Below are 27,812 nucleotides of genomic sequence, written 5' to 3' on the forward strand. Positions count from 1 at the left end.
CCAGCAGCATTTTAATGTTGTTCCTCTGCTGCGCTTTACTTGATTTTTGTCTCAGGATTATGAGATACTGGGGATGTAAAACAGCTACCAGGAAGATAACAGCTGCCAGAAACACAGCCTTCTGGTTTGTACTTTGAACTGTGCGTACCGTGTAGAGTTAAAAAAAAATAGTGCTTAGAATAATTTAAAGCAGAAATCTGTTACGTTCCTTCAAAATTACCCATGCTTGGTTTAATAGATGCTGGATTAATTGCGTGCTGTCTGAGAGCTTTTGTTCCTCTCTGGAGTGGCTGTGGTCTGTGCCACAGAGGTGAATGCTACTCTACTGTATGGCAAATTTGACATTGAAGGGCTCTTTGTAGAAATAAGACTACCGTTCTCCCCCATTGTCCCTTTGATTAAACAGTGCCAGCAAAAGAGACAGTTTTGATGGTTGTTTTCATATTATGGGCATCTGGCTACTAAAAGCTGGGCTGAGATCACCAAATCACAAGCCGCTTCAGAGACGTCTGTTTACGCACGCCGATCCCACAGTGATGTGATCCAGAAAAGTATTTGGATATTTGGATATGCACATTTCAGGGCGGGGGGTGGAGAAAAACAATTTCTGAGATGTGATTTGTTGCCCGTGTGCGCAGCCATTTTCCAGTACCCAAGCCCACAACTTTCCGGTACTCCTGAGATAATCCTGCACTGTGGACAATTTTCCTCCACTTTTACATCAACATACTCCCGGTGACCTCTGAGGTACTTTGTGATAAAAATAAAGGAAATCTAATGTATCACGCAGTGGACTCACTCATTAACTCCTCCCCAGTTACCACCCCATTTGTAGCTACTCACGTCTGTGTGAATCATCACTTAGAAATGGCTCGGTGATCCCTCTGGTGCCTCTCCTTCGGTTGCAGGGACTCCATTAGTTTATAGTATATACTGAACTAGGTTGCTGACATCTTCTGTTTGCTGAATCAACTTTAACATCCAGAGTCCTTCCCCAGAGTTCGACCATCTCTTTTTGTTAGTACCAAAGCAAATAGGGAAGATCTCAAGAAGAGAGCTCTCCCTTCTCTTTCCACACATCTGTTTGGACATACAACAAAACCTGCAGGAATTTTTTCCTTGTACTTTTAATTGAAGTGCTTTAATATAAAAAAAAAAGGTACATACAAGTTCTAAACTCCTGTTTTCTGCAATCATTTACACTTTTTCTAAGTTGCAACAGAATATTAGCTACGTAGGTAGTCAACACTGCTAACGAACTACAGTACAAGTTACTAATAACAGTACAAGATGCTTGGAATACATTCTTGCAAATGTGTATGAATACCAAAGAAACCCTGCAAAGTTGAGAGGTTTCCAACACTCATTGCCCTCTTCTCTCAAACACTGAGAGTTTCACATACGGGTTTCCTAACCACCAAAACACAGAAGGGCCGGTCCTTGGCTGGTGCAAGCTGTGGTAGCTCCATTAGCATCCACGGAGCAATGTGAGTTGTCACGAGCGAAGGGTGTGATTCACTCTGTGCTCAGATAGACACCTTCAGATGGGGGAGAAACATCATGCAAGTTTCCATGCATGACAAACCGATGGGCCTTCTTGGTCAGGGCTGGCTTATAGCACTAAGCAACCTATTTTTTTTTCTGAAGGTTTCAAGACTGATCTCTTTCTCCTGGAAGAAATCAGATCAGGACAACTGAAGAACAGTCAGGAGCACCCTGGGTTCTCATACCACTCTACGTAAAGCTGGGCAAATTTCCCTCGAAAAAAACACCAAGTTTTGAAGTGGAAGAACCCACTCCATCACGTCTCCTCCCCCACAAAAGGCTGGTAAAGTTACCAAGCACTTAATAAAACCGAGCATGAGATAAGAGGAGCAAAGGTCCTCCACACAAGCCATCTCAAAACAAATCTCTACATACACACATTGTAACGATACAGTCACTTCAGAGTTCAAAAAAAGGTTCACACTTTACAAAGGAGGGAAAGGGGGAAAAAAATAACACAAGAAGCTGTCCTTGCAATTAGGTACTGGTTCCCAAACCTGTAACCTTAGTCTGTGGCCACCGAACGTAAATGAATATCAAGCAGCATAGTGTAAACTCCAATGAGGCCTCACAGGGGGTAGCAATAGGCAACCTGGAGGTAGTCTACATAGCTGAAAAGGAATTTTTTTGAAAGAAATTACTGGCATTTTTCTCCTATTCTTGTACATTTACATAATCAAAGACACAGTGACAAAGATGCTACAGTGACATGTCTCTCCAGCCTTGTGAGCCCACCTACTTGCCACCCCAGGACTGGCCACAGAAGGGGTTTTTTTGTGAAGTGAGAGTGATATCTGGGGTATTATTCAGGGAAGAGGCCTTATTTTTCCTCTTGCTCGGTTGTTCTGGCTTGCCTCCGTGCTTGCCGTGTGACTAACAGGACAATCAATTTCATCTGAGACTCCTGAGTTTTTCTCACAAGCACTGATAGAAAAACCTCCTTATCACTATTGTCCTAAGGACCAAAATTTCAACCGCACACTTCAGTCAGCAGCATCCAAAACTCCTCCAGGCTATTCACTGACTGGCATTAGATTACTCTCCCGGGAATCTATGGAAGTTGGCAAACCTATGTCAAGGCTGGCTTTTCAATTCATCAGCACGTTATGAAAAGACTAAACACCAATGGCTCCAGCTCAGAGTAAAGAAACAAAAGTCAGGTTTTGCTGGAAAGAGGATAAAAGGCTATTTAGGAGGCAGAGGTTGGCATATTGTAGAAAACATGGTGGTGGCTAAGAGTAAGAAAATGTCTTCAGTTCTATCACCCTTTCATATACTTTCATTTTTCTATTCATGTTAAGATCTAAGTATTCCTAGTTTTCTCCAATCACATTATCTTGACACCACAGCTATTGCATTACAAAAGCTACTATGCTGCAGTCACTCAACATACACAGGTGTCATGTATAGGCAGAGGAAGTGGGGCAGGTTCCAACCCACATTTTGTTCTTTCCATAAGGGCAGGCAGATCCCTGTCAGGTGAGACAGAGATAACCTAGAGCATGCCTAATAATGACAAGAAGACTGCGAGTATACGAGCAGATAGAAACCACAAAAACGGAACAGCAAGAAAAAAAATTAGTAGAATATGCCCTGCTTTGCAGCTGACTAACTCAGTTCCTCTAAAATCTCAGCTCAAATAATTTTATCTTGCAGAATGTGCAGAATGTGCAGAAGAGGTGTTCTTCCCCTGTGAATACAGGGAACAGTTGTGCTTTCTCAGTATTGCCTACAAGTTACCCAGTCCACCTGCTCTTCCCTAGCCCACTCTCTTTATAACAACAGTTCTTTTGCTTCAATGTCTTGCTGGTAAGACAAGACTTTAATTATGAACAAACATCAAGGTCAATGTATTAGAAGACTGAAAATAGATATCCTGCTACTTTTAAAACAAACAATGCATTGTACATGTAGTGCTTCTCTGAATCCTCTTTCCACAGAGCAAAGCATTACAAGGGCAAGATTTCCATCAGTTCTGAGCTGGCATAGCCAGTTCTAAGAATTAAAATGTTGATCGAGCCTTCATAGTCTCTGGCTCCCCTGCCAAAAATGCTCCCTGCTCCCTAGAGAAGCCAGTTCAGTTCAGTTGTGTGATGTAGACACTTCTGCACTTGGACCCACAGTGAGTCACCAATTGCTCTTACACTGGCCACACACCAGTCATCAGGAACACTTTTTGATCACTTTCTGTATTTCTTAAACTACATGCAATAAAAATGCAACTATATGCAATAAAATTGAAAGACTCTTAACCAAATTTATCTGTTAAACCAGGAAGGACCACAGGAATATAATCACTTCCTCAGAAGTCCTCAGAAATCAAGTCAGGAGCCTCTCGTGCTGTGGGATGTTTTTTCATCTTTATGCTGAGTCAAGCATTAGCGCACAACCATTGTGTGTGTCACTGACCCCGCACTGAAAGGGCTTTGCACAAGAAACAAGCGTTGCTGATTTCCTCACTGCAGTGTTGAGCATCCTCCCCGGTAAAAAACTCTCTGAAGACCAGAAGAGCCTCTGGGGAACACTTGTCTTAACAACTTTGTTTTCAGACCACTCCGGACCTACCACGACCCTTATGAAACCTCTTCAGCTTTTTGCAGAGGTTTTCCAGGACGCAATCTGATAACAAGAGGTGCGCCACAGAAATGGGTGATACCATGACTGGGACAAAGACTATGGCTCTATTCTCTCTGATGACAAGAAGCAGGATGGGAAGAGTCCGGCTGGACCCCAGAGATGAAAGACAGGCATTGTTTAAAATACCTTTTGACTTCCAAACTGAAGAGATTTGATAGCAAAATCAATAAGGTACCTCAAATAAAAGCCCTCAAGTTACTTTTTGAAGCCATTTTTACAGACAAACCAGTACCAGATAAAGGATGAAGCCTCTGAAGTCAAAACACAGTTCTTGGATGTTTTGCTCACAAATTGAGTTATTCCTAAAAGGGGAAGGGAAGTAACCTAAAAGCCTTTACAGTCTATTTTTAAATGAGAGGATGTTTTTCATTTAACTCTCTGTAACAGAATAATTTGAAAATAACTGAGGACACCATGTAATCCCAGATGGTCTGTGTTCTGTGTGCTCTTGTGAAGCTGCTGTGATTCCACTGCATTAAAAAAAGACATACATTATTCTGTAGCAATTGTCCATGACACTGAGGCTTACAACATAAATATTGCAATACCTCATCCAGTTTCCGTATGACACACCATGTTTTATTGCAGTAATGTCTCATAATAGATGAAGGTGCTGCAGGGTCCTGTTTGGCCAATTGCTATAGGACCCTGGAGTGCACTTTTAAAAGGAGGAAATATCTCCCATGGGAAGGGAGTTAGGATGAGGACTAGATGCCAGGAGAACCAACTAATGGCTTCACATGCAATCCTGGGCAAATCTCTTCTGTCCTCAGCCCCCCTCAGCCCGTCCATCCAACGAGAGGTTCGTTTCCTCACTTGCAGACAGCGCTGGGTGCAAGGTAATGGAGCACAGCCCTGCTACGCACAGCAGAATGCCTCTAAATCAAGAAGCCAGCGTTTTTCGCCAACGTGACAGATTGAAAAATGCTTCTGGTACTTCCATGAGTGGGTTACTAAGCAACACTTTGGCTTCCAGGGAGTAGCTGTGCTGGATGTGATCTCATGTGCCGGCAGCCTGACCACGTCCCCAGCTGGAGCACTGGGGGAAGGAGGGCGAGTGTGTGCCGGCAGCGGGGCTGCGTGGCTTCCCTGGCTGTAAAACAGGTTCCTTTGAGATGAGCTGTAACCACAAAGCAAAAATATCCCAGAGGTGACAATGGCCCTGCTCGCAGGGTGGCTAAAAGGCAAGGACACTGTCACGACATCATGTTGGGGGAGAAGTAAAGCTTAGAAGGTTTAAGCACCACTTGGTAAATCTATGGCATAGCCTGGTCGTGCAAACTTTCACTTCGGCCTGTCTCAGAGCAAATGATGCTGAAGAGGACTGACTCCAGGGACAGATGCTAAAAATGATAGGGGCTGGAAAAGATTTCCACGTGAGGAGACAGAGAGATCTGAAAGAGTGGAACAGATTAGAAATGGGTGAGAGAGGGAGAAGAGGAAAATCATGCACTGCTGTTCACTGTTTCCTGATATAGCAGTAAGGGGTTGTTTACAGAAAATCGAAAGCCAATACACTGAAAACTGAGGAATCAAGGCCAAGCTCCATGGAGTTAGAAAGAAATTTGCCCTGGTTGCTGACTGCTCCATCATGACCTTTTGCTGAGATTTTCACTTTCCTTTGGAGCCTGTGACATCACCAGAACCAAGTGTAAACAGACCCGGGATATCATCTGGGATAGAAACACCTATTTTCTCACATGTGTTAGATGTGCTCAACTATTAAGCAGCACACATCTTTTGATAAAGACTGAAGTCTAAGACTACTTAGACTAGGCCTCTTTAAGACACCAGTCCAACCTCTTGGCTTAAAATCAATGGAGGAATGCTGATTGAGAGCAGCTGAGAATCTGTCCTATCTTTTAGAGTATTGGTACTATTTCATGTGTCGATAAATCATGCTCCAAATGGGACTGAGATTAAGTTGTAAAGGATAATGTTTTGCCTTGTTTTGTTAGAATGTTGGCACACCTTTGCAAAACAATTAAGCTTTTCTCCCTCTTCCTTCTTTTCCTTCAAGGTTAGTGACACTTATTATAGGACTCTAGATCTATTCCTGATAGGTGAGCCATATTTTATCATTAATATGATACACAAATACATATATATTTGTATATATAACAAAGTCTCCTTCTAATTAAAATTCAGTATCACATAGTAATGGTCTACCAATGTATTAATCGGAATGCCACTATTTCGGGATAATTATTTGAGCATTTTAAAAGTGCATTTAAAAGTTGATGGCATCACAGTTTTTATCTGAGAGATCCATTATGATATCACAGATTTATCCTTCTCTTTCCCTTTTGAATAATGGGGACAATGTTGTCCTGAAGTCGAATATAGGATCAACACTCAGTCTTCCTCACCCCCAATTTTAGTTGTTGATGTTTTTCTTTGCAACCACTTCTAGGGAAAAATCATGTATATACCAATGGCACACTCAGTCTGAAATGGCAGATGAAGAAAAGCTGAAGCAATAATTTAACATGTACACAAATTTCTGGTTCCTAGAAGACCTGACTGTCTAGCACAGACGACAATTTACTTCAATGCTCTTGAGCCTCTCTTCCGCAATTCAATGAAATAAATTATTCCCAGGCCAGTCCCTGTCATTGGTGAACCAGGCTGTGGTGCTGGAAGAAAACCAGAGTAAACAGGAGGACGGTTGATCTCTGCTGCAGCCCCCAAAAAATGGAAAGCCATCAAGGTAAAGAGGAAACATTTCTCCCTGCATTTTTAAAGAACATTTTATGACTACAAAAGGGTCTTTATGAATTATTGTGTGATCTTAATGATGAGTTGGGATTGAGTCAGCACGCAAGTTTGATTCTCTGCAATGATCAAAAGGGTTTGTTGAACACTTCTAAGGGGGAGATGAAAGCTGATGGTTTGGTTTGGACCTCTCTCTATTTCCAAATAGCTCTAGACCCATCAAATCAGCTTTGGTACACACTGTCTCTGAAATCCAGGAATATATTGTAAGAGAAGAAAATGGAACATGAACAATGAAGGATATTCTGTAATGAAGCTCAAAGAAGACGACACTTGTAAACTCCTCATGCACTTGCTATTGCCTTCCCAAAAGGATTCAGGGGCACATCTCATGTGTTAATACTCCTAGGAGAGCTACCAAGGGAGAGTCCATCAGCCATAACATTCATGTCTTCTCCTTTGATTTCTAGCAGATACTTCCCTTTTACTGTTTCTGGCAACGTTTGCCCTGGCAGGGTGTAGTGGCCATCAAAATGCAGTCCTGAGTCCAGCAGCAGCAGATGTCTGGGCTGGAAACAGATCTGTGCTCCGGCAGAGTTCTTGGGCAGAGGGATTTCTGCCTTTCTGGCAGAAAATCTTGAGGAGTCTAAGGTAAATCCTTATCTTGGTTTTCAGGACTGAAGGCACATGGTTCCTTGATGCGAATTAGTAGTTTCAAAGTCTTATAAGGCAACAGCAAGAAGAGTCCTATCCAAGGAGACAAAACTCCAGACTGTGGTATCTCACGCACCAGTGAGACATGCTAACAAAGACCCTTCAGACTGCTACAAAAAGGAGCCCTCTGCCAGCCAACCAATTCAATCATCCAAGACACAGAAAGGAGATGAACATGAAATGGACTTGTCATCTTTATCAGTCTTCCAGAATACAAAGAATAAAACCTGCCCTTCTCTCTCCTTGGCTTCTGAAAAGTGGGGAGAGAGGAAGCGTTTCCTGATTCACTGTGGAGGTGAAACCTACAGTTTGTTACAATGAACTGAATCAGATGGATGACTAGACTGACAGGAGTCTGAAAGAAAATATCAATACCTGAAAAATCAGCAATTTTCAGGTATGAAGTGTTTTATTGTTCACTTCATGCATGCAAAGGGAGGTAAGCTGATCTGGAAATAGTAGTTTCCTGATTTCAAAACATCAGTAACAACGTATATTCTAAATGCACGGGTTAATGCTGTAATAGCACTTCACATTTTCATCCAACATGGCAGAAACACACACCAAACATTAATAAGCTATTGGCTTCATTTCCCAGCTGCAAAATGCCTGGCATTCTTACTGAGATTTATGCAATAAGAGGGTAAACCCTAAAAACTCTTCTGTCCCCCCGAAGTAATTGCTATTGTTTACCTTTCCCCCTCCCCCTAGTCAAGTGCCTCGATGCATAGGGTTGGTGGGACTCGCCAAACACCCCACCAGTGCAGCTAGAGAGACCGGACGGTAACACACCTCTCCTCTGCCTCCTGCTAAGAATGGGCCATCAGGACAGCCAAATTGTGCTCGCATACCTTGCAGCCTGGCTCCTTCCAGAGACCCACCGTCCCCCATGCGCTGGGGACACTGTCTGGCAGTATTGGTCACTCTTACCCTTGTCTGCAGTGCGGTGAGACCCTGTGCCCCCACCGGCACCACAGGGGACAGAGCCGGGACAGCGCCAGCACCCTTGTTGCAAAACTGCTCCCCAGGAGCAGGGACTTGATGCTCTGGCCCTGGCTGGTGACACCAGCACTGGTAGAAAGGAGGCAGCCAGAGCCTGCACTGCCATGGGATGAGATGGGGAGCAGGGGATGGGAAGCTGCACTCATAAATCAGTCCCCTTCAGACCAGAGACGCCCCTCCTGTCCTTTCCCCTCCAGCAAAACTGAGTTTATCTTACGTAAGCCAAACCGGGTTAGGTGCCTGTCCTGGAAAGCCATTTAACTACTGCTGAGGCTGGAGGTCGTTGTTAGTAATTATATCACCATTGAAGATGGATTTGGCTGCCTGCCAGTCCCAGGTCCTGCCCTCTTTAACCAGGGGAGAAGCACAGCCATGGTAACTAAACCATTTCATTTCTTCTGCAGGGTCTTGGGCCTTTGGCATCCAGCCCCTGCCTTGTCACCTGCTCCTGTCACCTGCCACGGGCCCACAGCTGGCAGAAATAAGCAGTGTAGGGAGCAGTATGGAAGAGCTGGCTCTGCTACCGCCTGGCTCTGCAGCACCGCGGTAAACGGCAGCACCCAGAGCTTGCATGCTGTTGGCGGGCTCCAAGTGCTTTACAGAAACAGCTAAGAATTGCCATCCTGCCTTTTCTCCAGAAGTGAGGCACAGAGAGTTTGGGTACCTGCCCACAGCGGTGCCGCAATCCCTGTTCTAAGTGGAAATAAACCCTGTCCTTTTTAACACCGCTTAGGTGCGGTGACATGTCACGCTTCCAGGTGACCTCTGAGCAGCAATGGCTCACCGCGCTGGCGAGCGGTCCAGTACAACCAGCAGCTCTGCTGGATGGGCTGCGTCCCATTCGGGTCAGCTGTGGTTATCTGAGGGCCAAGGACAGCCAGGAGTACATGAGCATCTCTGCCTGTTCCACTGTGGGTTGTTTCTGCAGACACCTCTTGTTGTGGGGGCTGGGGCAGGAGAGGGATGGCCCCAGCAGTGGTGCTCACCCTGCTCAGCTGCCTAAAGAAAATTAACACATGCTCCCCTTGTCCCGCCATGTAGTATATCACGCAAAAAGTATGAGATGCTAAGCATAGCAAAGCCAGACCTGGCTAGATAAACAGGGCTTTCCTTTCCTATCAGCCTGCTAACCTCCACAGAACCTGTTTTCCCGAAAATAAAGGTCTGGTTGACTGTTAAAATTTCAGGTGAGGCTCTCCTCTTGTCCAACCCGCAGCCTCCTATAAGAAAATTGACAAGACAATCCACCTCCTGGTCATCTCCTCCATGAGATTTGCATGTTCTGCTCACCCAGACCCAAATTGTTCTTAATGTAGTCTCTGTTGCTTTGTCCAGTTTTTTATATATTGAGAAAACATAGAGAATTTCCCCCTTCTGCTCTGAACAACAGTTTTATAGACTAACAGTTGGCATTGCCAACTGATTAGATAGACAGACAAGTAAGATCAACCAAGATGTCTCACTCTAAGAGAGTGCTCCTAGCATTCAAGATTACGTATTTCTCCATTTTATTTATCTTCTTTTACTTTTAGATGAACCAGTTGCATTATGTTAAAGATTCCTATTCCTCCATAGGTTCTAACTTTCTTTTAAGTAGGTACTGTAAAGTTTTCTCTAATGCAATTTCTTGACATGCTGGAACTGAATTAACCAGATACACAATGGTGGATATGACACTAAATAGCAAAATTTGGAAAATTTCAAATCAGATAGACCTGAAATACTTTTCGGCCTCAGATTATATTTTTAATGTTAAATGAAGGCTATTTAATTATTTTATTTTGAAATTAAATGAACTTTGAAATTCAAATATTGAAATGATTCATCCTAAAAGGACTGAAACAAGCATTTTCAACTCTTCCAATATTCTCCACGTATTTTTTGTACTAAATAATTTGCCAGATTGAACTTGGATATGTAAATAATTGTTGTTCTCTCAAAAGCACATTTTTTAAAAATAAATTTTTTCCATGCAGAAAAATCATGCCCAGCTCTACCTGGAATTTCCTTGTGCACAATGCACACTATCCTTCAGGCAGTGACAAGCTGAATTAATATTCCTTTCTACCCCCATCCACTCCCCACCTCCCAAATGACCCCTGTCAAAACACATGCTGTGGGTGTAAAGAACATGCAACAGTCCCATAACACTGCACGATGCGGGAGAGTCTTCCTTTGGGGCAGAATTTCCTAAGCTCCTTTTAAAGAAAGCTGAGAAATAATGATCTCAATGTTATTTACAGCAACATTTGTTTCAAAAGAACACACTTAACTGTGGCTTTCCTAGCTCAAGGACTGGCCTAAGGTGCGTTTACAGAAATGCTGTAAACTCAGTCCAAAGACACATCTCTGGAAGTACAGTTTGGAGGCAGAATGGATGGGACCCGTCTCATGTTTCTTAAAGGTATTGCCTTTTCCAAGCTGCAGGGGAAGCTCTGTCACAGCAACATGAGCTCACGTCCACAGTGGTCCGGCTTGGATGCACCCCTTTTTTGTGACCATTTCTCCACCCCTCTGGTTTCTGAGGCTGCCCCTGCAGCAGCTCCCCTGCTCCCCTCCCTTGCCAGTCTCCCCACCATGGGGCAGAAAAGTGGGCAGCACAGCACACAAATGTGATGGAGGGAAAGCCAGCGTCAAGCCACGGCTTCATGCAATAGAGTCTGACTTGTTCAGTCTCTGAAACAGCCTGAGGTAGCTGACACCAATGTAGTTGCCATTGTGGGCATGAAGGAGGTAAGGCGCAATTTACTGCATCAGTAAAGATGATTTTCTATACCTGACCTTTTTAGGTTATCCAAAATGGGTTAAAAATGGGAAGGATCACATGAATACGTTTAACTAACATACTTTAAGGCCATTATGCAGACACAGCTTGTGTTTAAATACATCCTCTCCCAGAGTAAACATCTGTTTTTATAATAAGGACAGGAAGAACAATTATATCGTCCAGCCTGACTTCCTCTATAACACAAGCCTTTTTCAGTCAGACGTTTGTATGATTAACTAAGATTGCATTTAATGAAAACACATCTGGGAAGCTGCCCATTCTCGATTTGGAGACTTTCAAGGGATGCAGGATCTACCATCTCCTGTGGTAGTTTGTCCTGATTTGTGCTAAAACACTGCTTGCCTTGTCTACACAGAAGAGTTTTGGAATACGCCAGAGTTTGATCATCCCAAGGGCTGCCGACAAACTTGCATGTCCTGCCACAGAAAGAGAGAGAAGCCTACACAGTTGGAGTCCTCACGTTGCTTGCTGCCCAGACCAGATCGTTGCTGCAAGTTGTTTCAAGATGCACCTGACAGCAGATGGAGTCGCCCAAATAGTTCATGCCAACAGTCATGCAGGAAGGATGTCCCCAGGGGGGTACCAAGTGACAGAGAATTGGTTCTCAGAGTCTCTAAGCTCTTCCTCACCCTGATGGCTGTGCCACAACCTCTCCACCTCTTGGTAAAGCAGGTACAGGATTGTTCGCTTGGTGGATTGATGAATATTTCTAAAGTGTGCCAAGACATGTGGTTCTGCATGCATGTTAAAAACATCACTGAGAGGTTCATTCCAGCCCCTTAACTTAGACCAAGCCAGTGAAGAAGGGAGACTGTAGCTGAAGGAAGTTCTCAGAATGGAAGAGCTTGCATCTTATCTGCTGCCAAGCTGCCTGGCTTCACAGCAACACAGCGCAAAGCTGAGGAGATGAAACACAGCTGGACCACCAGGGGTAAGTACCTGATTATGCCGATCTCAAATGGCAAACAATATTTCGCAGTTGAAGATCTAGTAATCTCTCCTTCGGTCATATCTCACTAGTGATAAACTTCAGCAAGGCCACTGAGGAATATTTCCAAACATGAAAGACACTGTTCAGTTCAGAGTGGTTGTGGGAGGAGAAAACAGTCAGTGCGACGGATTGAAAGCTCAAAATAGGAAAGCAGGTGTGCATGCAGAGCACAGCTCATTTAGCAATGTCCCTGTCACAGGAATGGAGAGAACTGAATTTCTGCACCAGCTGGTCTCACCAGCAGCTCTACCTGAGACTTGCATGATGAGCCACTGCTGTCTCCCTAACACACTGGCTAAAACCTTGTGGATTTTCCTCTCCATATGATAATGCAGATATTGCCTACTCCTCTCCCAAGGTCAATGCAAATACCAGGAAACTGGAAGGCGATGGCCATTTTCATGATGAAGCTCCCTAAGCCCAGCACACCTGGTAGCCAAGCACCAGCCCAAACCCTACCCCATCTCTGCTGCTCCCACCACCAGCACCACCACAAAACTTTCCTCCAGCACACACACTTCTCGGCTCCTGTCCCTCTTGCCAAAACACTTATTTCCTATGACAGAGCACAGCAGTGTCCTGGTGAACACGTACCTGCACTGCTGGCCACAGCATCAACAGGACTTTGTATCAGTCTGAACTGTGGCAATGGTCCCAAAGTGCCAGGTCAGCAGGGTTCAACCACACCAATGAATAGGTGCAAATGTTCATGCAGATGAGCTGTGGACACCAAGTGATCCTGAGGGCCAGGGCAGTTCCAGACTGGGAAGAAGGCGCTTCATATTACATTTTTTCCAGAGCTTTGTTCCAACAGGTGCCAGACACCTAACACAGGTCCATGGGCTCCTGCTTTACCCTCCCCGCACCTGATGCTCCAAGTTCTTTGTACTCTTAGCTCGTCTGAGGGGCCATCACATGGAAAGCCTTAGGTATTGAATAAATTACACAGGTAGCCAGTGCAGCTGCTCCAGGAGAGATTTGGTCCAATATGACTAGCATAAGTACTTTCTAAATCTTTTTTCTAACAGGTTAAAATACTTCTGCTGCAGCCTGAGAAAAGGCTGTGACAGTACGTGGGAGAATCCAGCAGCTAACACAGCTACTTTCAGTGTGCACACTGAACAAAACACAAAAGGTGAAGGAACTATCTAAATAATGAGGGAAAGTGCATTAGGTCAGTATAGCTCATTCTAACTAAGTGTAATTAGCAGGAGAAGGAAGAAAAATTAGCTCACTGATATTCTTTCACAATGTCCTTTCAAGTGTTTGGGAACATTTAATTTTGCAGAAAGTTTCAACCAATATAAATATGCCAAATATAATCTTCAATGTCCTTACCTACTTGTACAAGCAACCCGAGTCACACGCTGCTAAGGAATCTCATAAATTTATATTATAACCCCACTTAAATCTATGCATAGAAAGTAATATACATCATACCCAACAAAATGGTCATTTTGGACTTCTCAGCAGTTCAGCGAGTTGCAAGTTTTTAACCTTAAAGATGTATCTGGTAGAATTTCTTTAATGTACTCACTTGTCCTCATAGTGATGTCGTAAATTATTGAAAAAGACTCAGCCGTAATAATATCTTTTCAATCGATGCTCTTGCTTAATGTTTCTCCATTTCACAGGTAGAGGTGTGTTTCAATAAAGCACAAGTATTTTATTTAAATTTTAAAATACTTATGAAAATCTTTCTTATTCCCTTCTTTAGAGCTGGGGAAGATTTTTGCCAAATTATCACGGTTGCCAAAAATGTGGTTCTAGAGAATTTGGGGGCAAAATTATGTCAAAATTCACCTAGATCTTTATAATTACTTCAATAAAAAACAGTAACACTTTGGAAATACTGGAAGTCCTAATTAGGCAGTTCCCAGAATAAAATGCAACTTTCAGTTGCAGAACATTTAGTCTGGAAATTTCAAAAAACTAATCAAAAGTGCTTCATTTGACCCTAAGCCAAAGTTGTTCCTTTTTGCAGCTTATTTTAGATTGCTCAGAAAACTGACAACTTTACTTTCTATGACGAACTTAAGATGACATTTTTCTTTTGTTCACTCTTCTGAGCTAAACAGCAAGTCAGTTACATACATAACCATTCATCATTTTTTGAACAACAACAAAAAGAAGATGTGTCTGAACTGTATGCTGGCACTGCAGTGGAATGGTGTGCCTGAATATCCTGAAATACCAAAGACAGTGGACTTTTCTAAGCATCTATATGTGTATACACTGGTTCTGTTCTTCCTCAGAGATACTAAAACCCAATTTCTAAAGATCTGCCAAATCAGAGCATTTGATGCAAGGGAGAAAACGTCACCCCAGAAATTTTTGCTCAGTGCTTCTCTCAATGACAACACGTTGTTCATGACCACAGGGAAGTATCAAACTAATGCAACCCTCAGAGCTTCCTATGAACAGAGAGTGGTTGCAGTAAAGAGATTTCCAGTCGAGCCTGTGAAGAGAAACAACTGGTGCTGCTCCCAGCCAAAGCACTCACCAATAATTCCTTAGGAGATATCTTATTACTTCTTCTTTAAAAAGAAGACTAAACAGAAAGCACAAGGCCACACAAAATTGACTTCTCCATGTCGACATAACAACCCTCCCCCTTCTATAACGCATGTGAGCCTGTAACGGCAAGCAGCAACCATGTGTAGCAGTGAAGAGATTTCATCCGGAGCATCAGGCAAGTACACGATCCTTCTAGTAGAGCTCAGGAGGTACGGCCTTAGTGACAGTGAATACCACAGATACCTCTTCCTGTATTTGAGTGTCCATTCATTTTGATGTGGGTTGTGTCTTTGCGTTCTGGATGGGAATTGTGTGCTGGTATGGCAACACCAGGAGAAAAGTGTGTCTTGGCTGCTGGAGCTCCTCAGGCCTGGAAGCCAAAAGCTGATGCTCTCTCTCTGAGCAGCTCCCGGCACAAATGGCAACTCCAGCTCCCTGCAAATGAAGAAAGCCTTCTTATAGCAATGACATAAAATCCAGGCACTCAGAGTTTATGTCAAGATTGGCTTGAATAGGATATCAAATATCGCTAACATTGGAATTCCTTGTATTTTTCTGAAGCAGGCTCTGCTACCCCTGGTGTTGTGTGCATAGGCCCTCTACACAAGTTATAACGCAGCTGGGGGGTGCATTGCCGCTAGGTGTTTTATATTTTCATACATTCAGCACACCACTTCCCAGTCAAACAGAAATATTTAGCTAATTATTAGCTTCATTTCAAAATTTTTCCGTCTTGATTTAGTTCCCTCTTTACAAAAGTTACAAATATTTAGCTCCTGAATGCATGATTGATTCGTAATTACTCGTGTCATCCCTCATGTAAACCACAGTCGTTCGCACTTTGCTTGTCTCCTTCTCCAGCTCTACAGCTCTCTGCAGATTTTAGTCAGAGAATCAATAATGGTAAGGCACTAGTTCCTCTGCTCCAGAACCAAATTACAAACTACAACTAGTTGTATTCAGATTGAATCCCCTGCAGATGACCTAACTACGTAGTAAATGTAATACAGACTGTAGAACTCCCACCCTCTGGGGCACAGACAGACCAAAGAACAAGGAAGGTCATTCCTCCTAATCCTGTCTCCTGACAACAGACTCTCAGCTATTCCAGGGAGGATCTCCCTGTCTGGGACTTTGTCTTTGGGACTTCGACTTCTTAGCAAGTCCAAAGTCACAGTTCATAGGAGCTCAATTTGGTTGACTAAGTTGAGGTGTCCAATGCCATCTGGGATATCCAAAGGTACCCATGACCCACAAAAGAGCCATGTCTGAAAGAGGAGGTAGAGATCAGCAAGACTGGATAGGACATCTCAGATCACACTAGACCTCCATGTCTATTAATTTTATTTCTTTCCAGTGCTACCTGCCTCTGCTTTGCTACTGCTTCCTTAACCCTGCACAGCCCAGGCCACCTTTCTGAAATTCTTCCCTTCTCCACAAGGACATTATTGCGATTTTTAAAGCAGGCTTCCAATATATGTTACCTTCTGGGGGCTCGAAGACTGGTGGATTCAAGCAATACATGTGATAGCCACGGTCACAGTCATCACAGAAGAGCAGCTGGTCCTGAGGTAAGGTTGTTGAGGAGGCAGTAGGGAAACAGGCAGAGGAGGAGAGAGAGAGAAAATGATGTAAATTAGTCTCTTGCCAGTATGAAAACACAAGCATGGTAAGCAGCAGTGCTCAGCTAGGAAGGCAGAGCTGCAACATAGAGACTAAGAGACTATCGGGAATGTAAAAGGCTACAGGCATCACATTTATGAGTCCACGATCAACCACCATATTTCTGAGAGGCCGCAGAGAGAACTTCTCATAAAAAAGGCAGTTCAGTTTCTAACTGGAAAATCTCTCTGAGAGGTGGAGGCCTTCAAGGTGGCCTCATGTTACAGAAGCAAAAGCTGTGAGGTCGAGGATATGCTGTACTCAGAGGACAGCTTTGCTGGGCTCTAATGTGACCACATGCTGGATCTCATCCCTTCAGGGAAAACCTTTCCCGACAAACACCTGAACTTAGCCAGTTCTCCAAAACTCAGCTGAGTAAATACTCTGTGAGACAGATGGAAATGACATGATCCCACCATGTGGTCTGCAGCTCGCTTCTGTATTTGGGGGGGAAAAAGCTGCTCTGAAGTATCCCGTGATTCCTAACACAGAACAGCTCCCTGTTTTCAGATTTCCTTATGTACTGCTAAAGCAAAAAAAAAAAAAAAAAATCTCAGGCTTCAAATTTATTCTGCGATAGGGAATGTAAGCGTTAGCTAATCGTCTCCAAAGTTCTCCAGTCACTGCCAATTCTCCAAGTTTCTCACAGACTACCAAGGACCCTTAGCATCAAATTTAAACTGAAAACCCCACAGAGAGGACACTGTTCAGCTGCAGGTTTGGAAATCACTGGGAGAGATGATTAGGTGATTAGAGATTTGCCTAGCCATCCCAGTTCAAATGCTTTCATGTTTCCCAAGTCTTGTAATTAAGATTAAAAAATCATGCCAAGAAAGTAAGCAAAATCAGGGACAGAAGAAACATATCTGCCATCTTTCAGGTTATCACCCATTCACATCTACTCCTGACTACCATACTGAAAACACTACTCTCTTGCGACATGACTTTATGGCCTCCAGCTTATTTCTATTGAATATGCATACAAACCACCAGTATCACCATCTTAAGTGTCCCTATATGATGATACCCATGGCAATCTGAGCAGAGACCAGTGGCTGAATGGGGGCACTGGGGAGAAACCCATCTCTGCTTTCAGGAGTGGCTCGTCCTCAGAGATGTATGGAAGCAGCAGTAAAGCCGTGACCCCCACCATTGCCCCGTGCACCTCAAGGGAGGGCATGACAGTAGCTTGCAGTGACACTCATTTGCGTGAAAAGGTAAATGAACTCACATCATTCTCAGAGGTCCCACAAAGGCTGCAGGATTTGCACTCAATGCACTGCCACTGATAGGTTTTAACAGCCTCAGTCATGTTTGTGGTGAACTGCAGGCAGGTCGGGTGTCCTGAGGAAGATTGGAAACAACTGTCATTGTTAAGGCTCACTTTTTGCTTGTTAATTAACTGGTATTAAATTCGGGAACAAAACGCACATGGACATGGACTGACCACAACATGGGCTGCAACTAACAGATACCAAAGAGGAAAGCAGGCATTAACCCTTTCGCTGCCGGGCACAAGAGAAAATCAGAGTCATCCCCACCCATTCCCCATTGGCAAAGCAGTTTTACTCAGAGCTCTTAAAAACGGTTTGGCTTTGGGTTTGGTTTTTGTGGGAGGTTTTTTTTGTTTGTTTGTTTTTTTGAAAGGAAATAAGAGAAAGGATGAAATCAGAAACAAACCCAATTTCAGAGAGAGCCCATCTGTCTTAATAGAAATTGGACTACAGCTTCAATTAGCATCGTTTCAACCGGACTGAAGGACCTGGTAGAAATGAGGTTATACTCCATTTCAGAGCTTCCCTTTCTGGTGTCCGAATGGGTGGAGCAATTCTGCAAACTTTGCTTAAACGGAAGCAGTAGCATACAGGGAAGAAGCAAGACAGGATGGAGGGATACAACTTTTATTTTTTTTAAGAGCTCTGCCACTAAAGTTGGTTGGCATAGAAGAAACCAAATTGCACAGCTAACCTTCCAGGATTAAAACAAGAAATCGAAAGGAAAAAACCCCAAGCCAGCTCCCACAACAATCTAAATGAAAGGAATAAAGAGGGAAAGCTAGCAGAACAGTCACATCTAATCGGGAAGGACAAATTGCCAGAGTTACAACCCCCACCCCTACATGCGTGTCGACTCCAGCTTTGCAAAACAGCAGTATCACAGTAGCAGGGTCAGCAATGGGCTTTCTGGAGGGGAAAATGCAAACAAACAAACAAACCAAAGGTAGGATCAGTGTTCCTTCTGCAAAACAAAACAAGAAAAATATACCGCTGAAAAAAAGTACTGTACTCCCAAACCACCCCTATCAGGCTGAGGCTGTCCCTAAGTCACCTGCCGTAAGCTACTGCTTGTGTTCTTGGAAAGCCCCGTACCTAGCATCCCTCTCCGACACACGCAAGCATAACACTGCGCACAGCTGGGGGCGGGGGACGTGGAACAGGGGTAGCCAATTGCAAATCTATAGAAAAACTAGAAATACAGGTGCGCACATCCAGCACTACCGCATGCCACTGCTAGAACCACACACCGTCAGGTGCGCGGGGGTTTTCACCTCTAGCTGATCTGCTGTTCTTAGACTACAGCCAATGGGTAGAAAAATATCTTTTCCACCTTCACCAGCCTAAGAGTCTTTTTCAAAGTGGAGAAAGAAAGGCTTCTTCTCCAATAAGAAAAAAAGGCATGGCTATGGTAGGCAGATGTGGGCATAGATGCACCATCGTCATTACCAGACCTACTGGCAGTATTTTGCTGTGTCGTAGCATCACCCATCACCACCATACAAGAAGCCTCTATGTTTTCTAGCCAGTGAAACAAACAGTGGCTCAGAATTGCTGGGTAAGGCAATAATACTGCAGGGAATATACTTTTATGCATGACCAATATCACCAAATGGTGTAATGAAAATTTTTGTTCTCCAGTTTTATTTCCATGGTAGTGATAAGAAAACTAAGCCTGTCCAGCAAAGAAATGTGTGTACATAAGTAATTAAGGAAATGGAACAGAAAATAAAGGAGATATTTAAGGAAGGAGGGATGAATCGCATCGTTCATAACACTCTTAAACCTTTGAATAAATAAATGTTTTGACAGTACTGATGAGCTGAGATAGGCTAAGAAGATCACTGGGTTTTGGAGCCCTTGAAATGTCAGCACAAAACAAGAGTCAGATTTTACTGAGATTTAGAGTGGACCAAGTTGAAACTAAAGTTCTGGGGACCTTGAAACCACAACTGTCCAGAAGGAGATTTTGTGACATGATAGTTTTTTGCTGAGAGGACCTCATATAATTTCTGATGCTACCAAACTAGCAGAACCTGACATGACACCGAAACGTTCCTCCAGATCTGATTTACAGCAAACATGGAATCTCATTCCAAAACCAGCAAACAGAACAAATGTGCCACACTACACATCGGGGAGGAATTCATCCCAACAGCAGCAAGGCGGCTTCCAGAAAGGTTGTACAGCGCTGGAATACATCACAGAAAACAACTCACACAGGGAGCTGAGTTAATCAGAGAGTTAAATAGCTTCGGTCACATTTGAAAAGAAACAGAAAGAATGGAATCAAACTTAGAGAAATAAATCACAGCTAAATGCATACACACATTCACGTGCTCACTTGCCTGCGTACACACATTGCTCATCGCAGAGACTCCAGCTAGAGACTCTCTCAAACGACACGAAGGTCAGGTTCTGTTCACCACTTTATCTCTGTCCCTTTGCAGCCATTCCTGCTCTCTTCCAGCTATCAGTCTTGTTTGTCTCATTCCTCATTTGCCTCAAAAAAAAAAAACCTCTGCAGGTTTCCTGTGCTGCATCTTGCATCTAGGGTGCCTCATCCCTGAAGTGATCCATCCTATTTTGCAGAGCCCTTCTTACGAGCCACACCCACTATAAGCCTAAAAGAAATGGGCTCTTGTGGGCTGAGGATCTCTTAGAAAACATCAACACTGGCATGGGGGCCATGGTGACTTCTTTTAGTAGCAATACAAGAATCTTTTGCAAAACAATAACAACGAAAACCAGCAAAACAAACAAACAAACAAACCCACAAAACAAACAAAATCCCACCTAAAGCAAACAATTTATTCACTCCATTGGGCTCTCTCTCCAAATGCTGTGACGACAAAAGAGTCCAACAAATGCCCACAGCCATAGTCTGCATTGCTGTAGATTGCTCTCTGTTAGCCCAGGGCTTGTGACATGTCTAAGGGAAAAAGAATTCCTTGTGGACATGTCTCGCTTCAGCCTCCAAGTCAGATCCTCTTTCACATTAAACAATGTGCCTTGTGGTACCATGACCCCAACCTAATGCCATTGGAAAGACTATTTTTACTTATGCCAGCAGCGTGATGAGGCACTGTAGCGTATGGCAAGCATGTCAGTAGATACTCAAAGCATTACAATTCTTTTTCCTGCCCTCCCTGCTCTCCTTCTTCACCATCTCTCTATTTTCCTGCTACTTTGGTTCAAAAGCAATGTTTTTCATGACCTATGAGAAAATTCACACATCCAAGACTTCCTGGAGCGGTGTTAGTAAACACCATCCCTACTCCATATCACAGTACTGCTTGGCATTCCCTCTGTGGCAGAAGACAAAGCCCTGTGGCTGCATAAGGCAAGCTACAATAGGTAGATTCAAATTATCTCTAAAAAAAAAAAAAAAAAAAAAAAAAAGGCTAGTTCAGCCCACAATTTTGTTTTACACAAAGAGCAGCACAAAATGTGGGTCAAGTTACAGACACTGTTGTAGCACACAAGCCAGAGAGCTGTCTTTCTTGCTTAGTTTCATCACTTATGTGGTCAAGATGAAGAAATAGTCTTATTTTGCTAATCTTGCGATAAACAGCATTTGCTATGGCGAAGGTGTGCAGCGCAGGGTCTGCAGCTGGAAATCAGTTAATAATTCAGGTGGTGGCTCAGCCCTGGAAAACCCTGGATCACTCTCACGTGTTGTATCAGCTTCACAGATCTAACCAGGGGAAGAAGTAACACGTATTTATGGTGTCACCGGAGTCAATAGACAGACCTCTAAAACACACCCCGAGAGCAGTTCTGTTGAAGGAGAAGGTGATATGTTAACATCGACAGTTTCTAATCTACCATAACTATTCTCTACCTAAACTTTTGTTATGCCGCAATAGCTATAAACAACGTCGACAATAAAACTTGCAGTGAGGAGTTTTCTAACAGCTCATCCCTTTGTCTTAAAGCAATATTTTAAAGTATAGATCAGGTCTGAAAGCTCCCTCATCTTTGTCAAAACTCTCCTCTGGATCTGAACCCTGTGACTGAGAGCATATTTTATAGTGACACCCGTATTTCACATGCCACTGGATTTAATTGTACACTATGTCCACCAGACATCTGGTCAGAGGAGTCGGGGGGTGAGCACATTCAGAGATCGCTTCTTGTCTCCCACACCCTGTGCAATTGCAGACTGGCAGTAAGGAGAATCTCAACACAAATATCACCCCCATTCCACACTCCCACACCCCACCCCACCCCCGCCTCCTCCCCCCCCCCCCCCAAAAAAAAAAAAATCTAAAAATCTCTCTTGCTTACACTGGCTATATAATACTGAAGACCAAAACTGATGTTAAAGAGCAGGAGCAATCTGGTGCTTCCAGGCGCTCTGTGACCAGTGAAGGCCTTAGAATGGCTCATTAGTGCTTCTTCAATAATGGATTCTGCATTGCAAGATTAATTGCAGCCATGTGCTCTGTCACACCCGCCACAGACTGTTTAAGTTAACAATCCAATCAATAACCTTTTTCAAACAAAGGCAGAGATTATCTAGAGGGAAAAAAAATAAGCAAAGACTCATTTTTTTAAAACAAATGTGAAAATATTTATATAGTGTAAAAGGAATTTTCACACAGTTTCCAATTCTTTCCCTTATCTTCATTGTGTAGTGGTGGGCTTTTTAATCAATAGCATAATGAAAACCCACAGGGCTCCTGGCTATATCACATCAGAATTTATCCCATAAACTATTCGGGTCTTTAAACAACTATAAATACGTATTACAGGTATAATGACCTATGTCACAGGAACGCCATCCAAATAATGGAAGTTTTATATGCAAAGAAACTGCAAAATTTCCTCCTGCTAAGATTGAATAAGGATTGCTGTGACTACTGCCATCATTAGACAGAATTATTACCATTATTCATACAAAAGAAGGGAAAAGTAACTTGTAATTCTAATAAGGGGTATGATTTTATGCTTATGATATAAAAAATTAGGCCTCATCTGTCTAAGAAGGCATGCTTACAGATACGTGGTGTCAACAACAGATGCGTCAGAAAGGGCCCTTAAAAACCCAAACCACCCAAGCACGCTGAAAGACTTGGCTCTGCCAGAATCCCAGGGCTCCAGGACCTGCAGCTCTCAGAAGAAGACCAAACATGTCTAAGGGCTCAGGATGCGGAGCTCTTGGCATTTTCCTGGCCCTTCCCACCTCACAAAGTCAAGGCGTTACAGACCAGGGACATATTCCTGCCTCCTCAGATGGAGCTACTCATAAACAACAGCCTTCAAAAGTCTTTGTGGGATGAGGATCTGAGGCACCACCTGCCGCAGTACCTCTGTGATACAGGGAAGCAGGAGTATTTCATTAAAGAAAAATACGACAGATTTCCCAGCAGCCAGGGCAGGGTGGGGGTCAGAGTCTGCAGGTGAAGAGCTCTTGTGTCACCCCCTTCGGCACAGAGCCCCGCTGAATCCAGCTTCTTCAGAAAAACAGACAAACAAACAAACAAGGATGCCTCTCTCGTAGGCTCCGTTGGGTTTTATTGACATCAGGCAGAAGAGAAGGAGAGGAAATACTACCACTGTGAATTTCTGCGTCTTGATGGAAATGAGAAAACCTGGCTGTTGCTCCTGCTGTCCAAGGCACCGTGTTCCAGCACCACCAACTCTGCTACAGAACTGAGGCCAAAAGGACTCGAAGGCCTCGGTGAACAGGCTGGTCGGTCTGATTTGGTCAGAGACCAGCTTGCCTCTAATCTAATATGCTGCAATATGCCAGCAATTGTGGAAGAATTAACGCCTTTAATAATTGATGGAGCTCTGAAACTATCCAGCTGTAGCAGATCTTATAGTTCCTATTATTTCATTTCCTGGCCCTATATTCTTTCTGGCCGGCGTGGACAGAGCTTAAACCGAGCCTGCAGAAAGGGAAGGGGCACACTGCTGCATTAGCACCCGGACTGGCAGCCTGCCGCGCTCCGGAGGTGGTGGTTGCTTTTTCGGTACTGCCAGTTCCAGTGGCAAAAGAGACATAAATTACAAGCCACTGCTCGAATATTCAGCACGAGTAGAAGAAAGATCGCTTTAATTGCTCACCCAGGGGACAAATAAAGCCCCCGTGCAAAAGATGGTGGTTTGGTCCCAGTCGCAGTTAGGCAGGTGTAATTGGAGTCTATGGGAACCGAAAGCAGGAGAGATCTGTGTTTGAAAGCAACACTGGAGATCTCGCAAAAGTTATAAAATGCTGATGAGTGGAAGGTGGCACTTGCAGCTCACTCTCTGGCACTATCCTGCTCTTGCTTTAGTCATGTAAACACCAAAGTGCACGGGGCGAGTGAGGCCTACCAGAACACCCCTCGTCTCGAGGCAATCCCCAGAAAATTTTGTTGCTTGAGGAAAAGTCCATCAATCGGCTCAACTCACTCCCAGCTTTGACTCTACAACGCTGCATAATTTCCTCTGAAATGTTTTTAAGCATCAAGAGGATCAGCTAGGACAAAGAGCCTGGGCTACAGAGCGTTCATCGAGAGCAGAGCTCTGCCCAAAGGCTGCTCGCGTGCACAAACAAAATGAAGGATCTGTGCCTACACAGACTCACATGCACCCAGAGAGATTAGCCACAGACAAGGCAGAGTAACTGGCACAGGGTGGTGGGAGGAGCTGGGTGGGATTCGGCGGTGACCTCCAGAGCACACAAGCAGAGAAGCCAGGAGCAAGTTACGTCGGGCATCCTAATGGTTTGTCAGTCAAATCGCTCTCCCCACAAACACCATCCCCTCAGTAGAAGATGCCCCATGTCTTACAGAAAAGCTACTTGAGAAATGTTTTAAAACAGTTTTACTGCAATAGGTTTGTGTGTGCCTTTCCTTGCATAGCCCCCTCTTCCTCAGCACGCACAGTCCAGCCATACCTATCTTAGCAGGGAGAAATGAAAAACAGAAGTTACAGATTTTAAAAGCCTCTAAAAACCACCGACAATTAACCTGGGCATATACAAATCACCGCCCTGGGAGAAGACCCTGATTTGGGCTGGTGATGCTGCAGCCAAGCTCTCTGCTCTGGGCTCAGGTTTGCCAGAGGGAGGACAAGCCCTGTGGGGGTGCCTCCTGCCGTGCGGGGGTCCCACTCTGGCCAGGCGTGCCTGCCCCTCCAAAATCCCCTGTGACGGGCTGAGATCTACACCTTCATTCCATGCCATCCAGGGATTGGGCTGCAGCAGATCTGGGGCAGATCTGGGGCAGAGTGTTGCTCCTCTGTCATCCCCTCCGAGTCAGAGCAGTGGGGACTCGCGCGCACACTGACACATGCTGCCCCGTTCACCGCAAAGACTCTGTGATAACACACAAGTGAGGAAGCAAAACGGGCTCTGCACGTTTGCAAGCCAGGGCATCAGAAATGGCCCCTGACATTAAAGCCAAAGGAAATGCTGCACGCCCGTGATGTCCCAGCTCAAAACTAGCCAGCACTCTCCTCTCTCCTCTCCTCTCCCAGACCAGCCCTATTAGCCACTGTTGGCTGCTAGACAAAATGGCTATTTCTTGCCTAAGAAGAATAATGTGGAAGCACTCAAATAACCTCGTACTGAAGCATCAGCTTGTTAATGCACTGGTAAGTCATGCCAGCACTGTACAATTCCTGGGGGTGAATTAGGTCAGAGTGACCTCCAGAAAATCCACCAGGCTGCATCGCTGCGCATCGCATTATGGGTAACGATCTGCTAATTGCCAGGAGGCACTTGGGCTGCTTACCAACACCAACAGGAAGGAAACCTGCCTGCAGGCACCGCACGGACTCCATATGCCAGGGACATAGCTCCTAATAATGAGAATAAACCCATTTATAGAGGGTGAAGTGGCCAGGAGGACAGGCATGGCATGCTAATGCTGCCCAGCAGGTACACCTCGGGGGGGTCGGCTGCCCGAGACCCCCCAGCAGCACCATCTGCCCAATGCAGGGCAGGTTTTGCACTATGTTGCACAGTGAAATCAGGGTGAGGTAGATGGAGATGAAAATGCGGGAGTAGGAGGAAGGCTGCTTATCCAGACAAGATGAATCACCACAACCTGGAAAGCCAACATCCCCTTTGCCCGGGGGACATTTTTGTTACCCTTCAACAAACTGCAGTGGAAAAAAACCTCCGGCGCAGCTCCGACCTCGTCACTATGCACTGCAGGCTCCCCAGCCAGGCCAGCTCACACACCACAGAGCTTTCAATCAACTGGCAGGCTCACTAAACCCTTTCAAAATGAGCAACCAAGCAAAAATACTTGGTCATAAACACTAAAAATAGGAATGGAGGATTGGGTTTTGTTTTGCTTTTTAACTTGGTGAAGCCAGTTCTTCCTAGTGCATTAAATCCACCTCCCTGGCAGCCCATTTAGAACATCTCCTCCCCACTGGGAGAGCCAAAATCGCCAGCTATAATGAGAGGAGTGGGGTGGTATTGAAAACACTAGGGAAATGGCAGCCTGAATAGCCTTCCATGAGAGCATTACCTTTGTTAAAACCTTCCCTAAAACACGATATCAGCTCTGCCCCTCCTCCCCTCCCTTTAACCTGAAAAGGACTCTGTTACCTGCTTGAACCTATGTCTGCTATCCAAACACCTGCTTCTTCCCCAGTATTCCTGGTGTTAAACTACCCCGCTAGCACAGATGGACAAACAGCAGCACGTCTGCAGGGACACCCAGTGTGGCTCAGCGTACCCGTGTTATCAGGGCAGCGCTCGAAAAGGCTGGCTCCAGCATCTTCCCACTGACCCAACAAAGTGTCAGTGGTGGCAGTGGATGGGACATGTCACTTCCCCGGGGCTCTCCAACAGGGGCTTCTCCACTGGGGTGACATGGGAGAGTGCAACAGATGCAATGCTTCATGACACGGGCACCTCCTCGCTAAAACCAGGCTATGGTCAGCCAGTCAGTTGGGAGAGCATCCAGACAAGCCCTCTGCACCACTCCACTCCTCTTCAAACACCGAGGGCTTCAGGGAGAACTTCAGAGGTGACCTCACCCACAGGCCAGGAAACAGCCAACCCAGAAAAGTCAGTGCCAATTGAAAACAGGGTAGGCTGGGTTTACGTTGATGAATTAGGGGACAGGAAAGGGAAAAAGGAGAGAGTATTACTAACCTCTGGACAAACTTTCTTTCTAGAAAGATTCAGGAACAACTCTAGACTAATTCTCTGCCAGCACAGTTCCAAAAATTTCAAATCAAATGGCAAACTCCAGAGAAATTATTTAAATGCCATCATTTTAATATTAAATAAACTTAACTACGCAGAAGACACCATGCCATTGCATAGGCAGTGACCTCATTGATGTTACATGAGGTGACCAGGTATCATCCGGGTAAAGAAATGCAGCACATGATGGGTAAATGGTTGATAACTGACGCAAACACACTGTAAATGCAAGAGGTCTGACTTTTCCCACACAAGCTAACGTGCACTGCTGCTAATTTGATTGTATATTCAGACATAAGTAGAACTGCCTCACTCAACTAAACACAAACAAAACCAATTTGGAGCAAGTTACTTCAGTCCCTCATTGATTTAAAGAAACCCTTTCGGCTGATGAATGGGCAGTGCTCTCTGCACACACCCTCCAGTGCTTGTCACGCAGTGCCAGAAGCTGGAAAAATCCCATCATCTACTGGTATTTTTCCTTCTCTGTTAGTTAAATGCCCATTTGGTTGGGAATTTCTCAGTGCCAATAGAGATTTTATTGATATGGCAGTCAGCTTTCACCTCCCCATCCAAGTCCCAGCAACATCAGTATCTAGAGGGAAGTAAGAACTATAACTGCACCCTCCAGAGCATCAGTATGTGTTCGGGGCAGGGGGCAGGGTGGGTAGGGTGGGGTGAAATGATTCAGTTTACTCTCTAAAAAATGCAATTTTAGGCTGATCTAAACATCTGAGTGAAGGAGGGAATCTGAACGAAGTCATTTCAGTCAAAAGCAAGCAGGAAGGGAGAAAGGGTGAAGAGGCA

The 27,812-nt window shown here is 44.5% G+C and overlaps 1 protein-coding gene across 2 annotated transcripts in view; it reads right to left on the reverse strand.

The window, feature by feature from the left end:
- Positions 1-13,633: 13,633 nt before the first annotated feature.
- Positions 13,634-27,812, reverse strand: part of DPF3 (double PHD fingers 3) — a 164,793-nt gene continuing 150,614 nt past the window's right edge. For both annotated transcript variants that reach the window (XM_065635541.1, XM_065635542.1), the window contains 3 exons: positions 17,803-17,915; positions 16,394-16,475; positions 13,634-15,344 (listed from right to left, as the gene is read on the reverse strand). In XM_065635541.1, the coding sequence (XP_065491613.1) occupies positions 15,274-15,344; positions 16,394-16,475; positions 17,803-17,915 (266 nt within the window). In that variant the 3' untranslated portion in view covers positions 13,634-15,273. The remainder of the gene's footprint in view (positions 15,345-16,393; positions 16,476-17,802; positions 17,916-27,812) is intronic.

This window comes from Caloenas nicobarica, chromosome 5, assembly GCF_036013445.1.
Source record: "Caloenas nicobarica isolate bCalNic1 chromosome 5, bCalNic1.hap1, whole genome shotgun sequence".
In the NCBI taxonomy this organism is placed as follows: domain Eukaryota; kingdom Metazoa; phylum Chordata; class Aves; order Columbiformes; family Columbidae; genus Caloenas; species Caloenas nicobarica.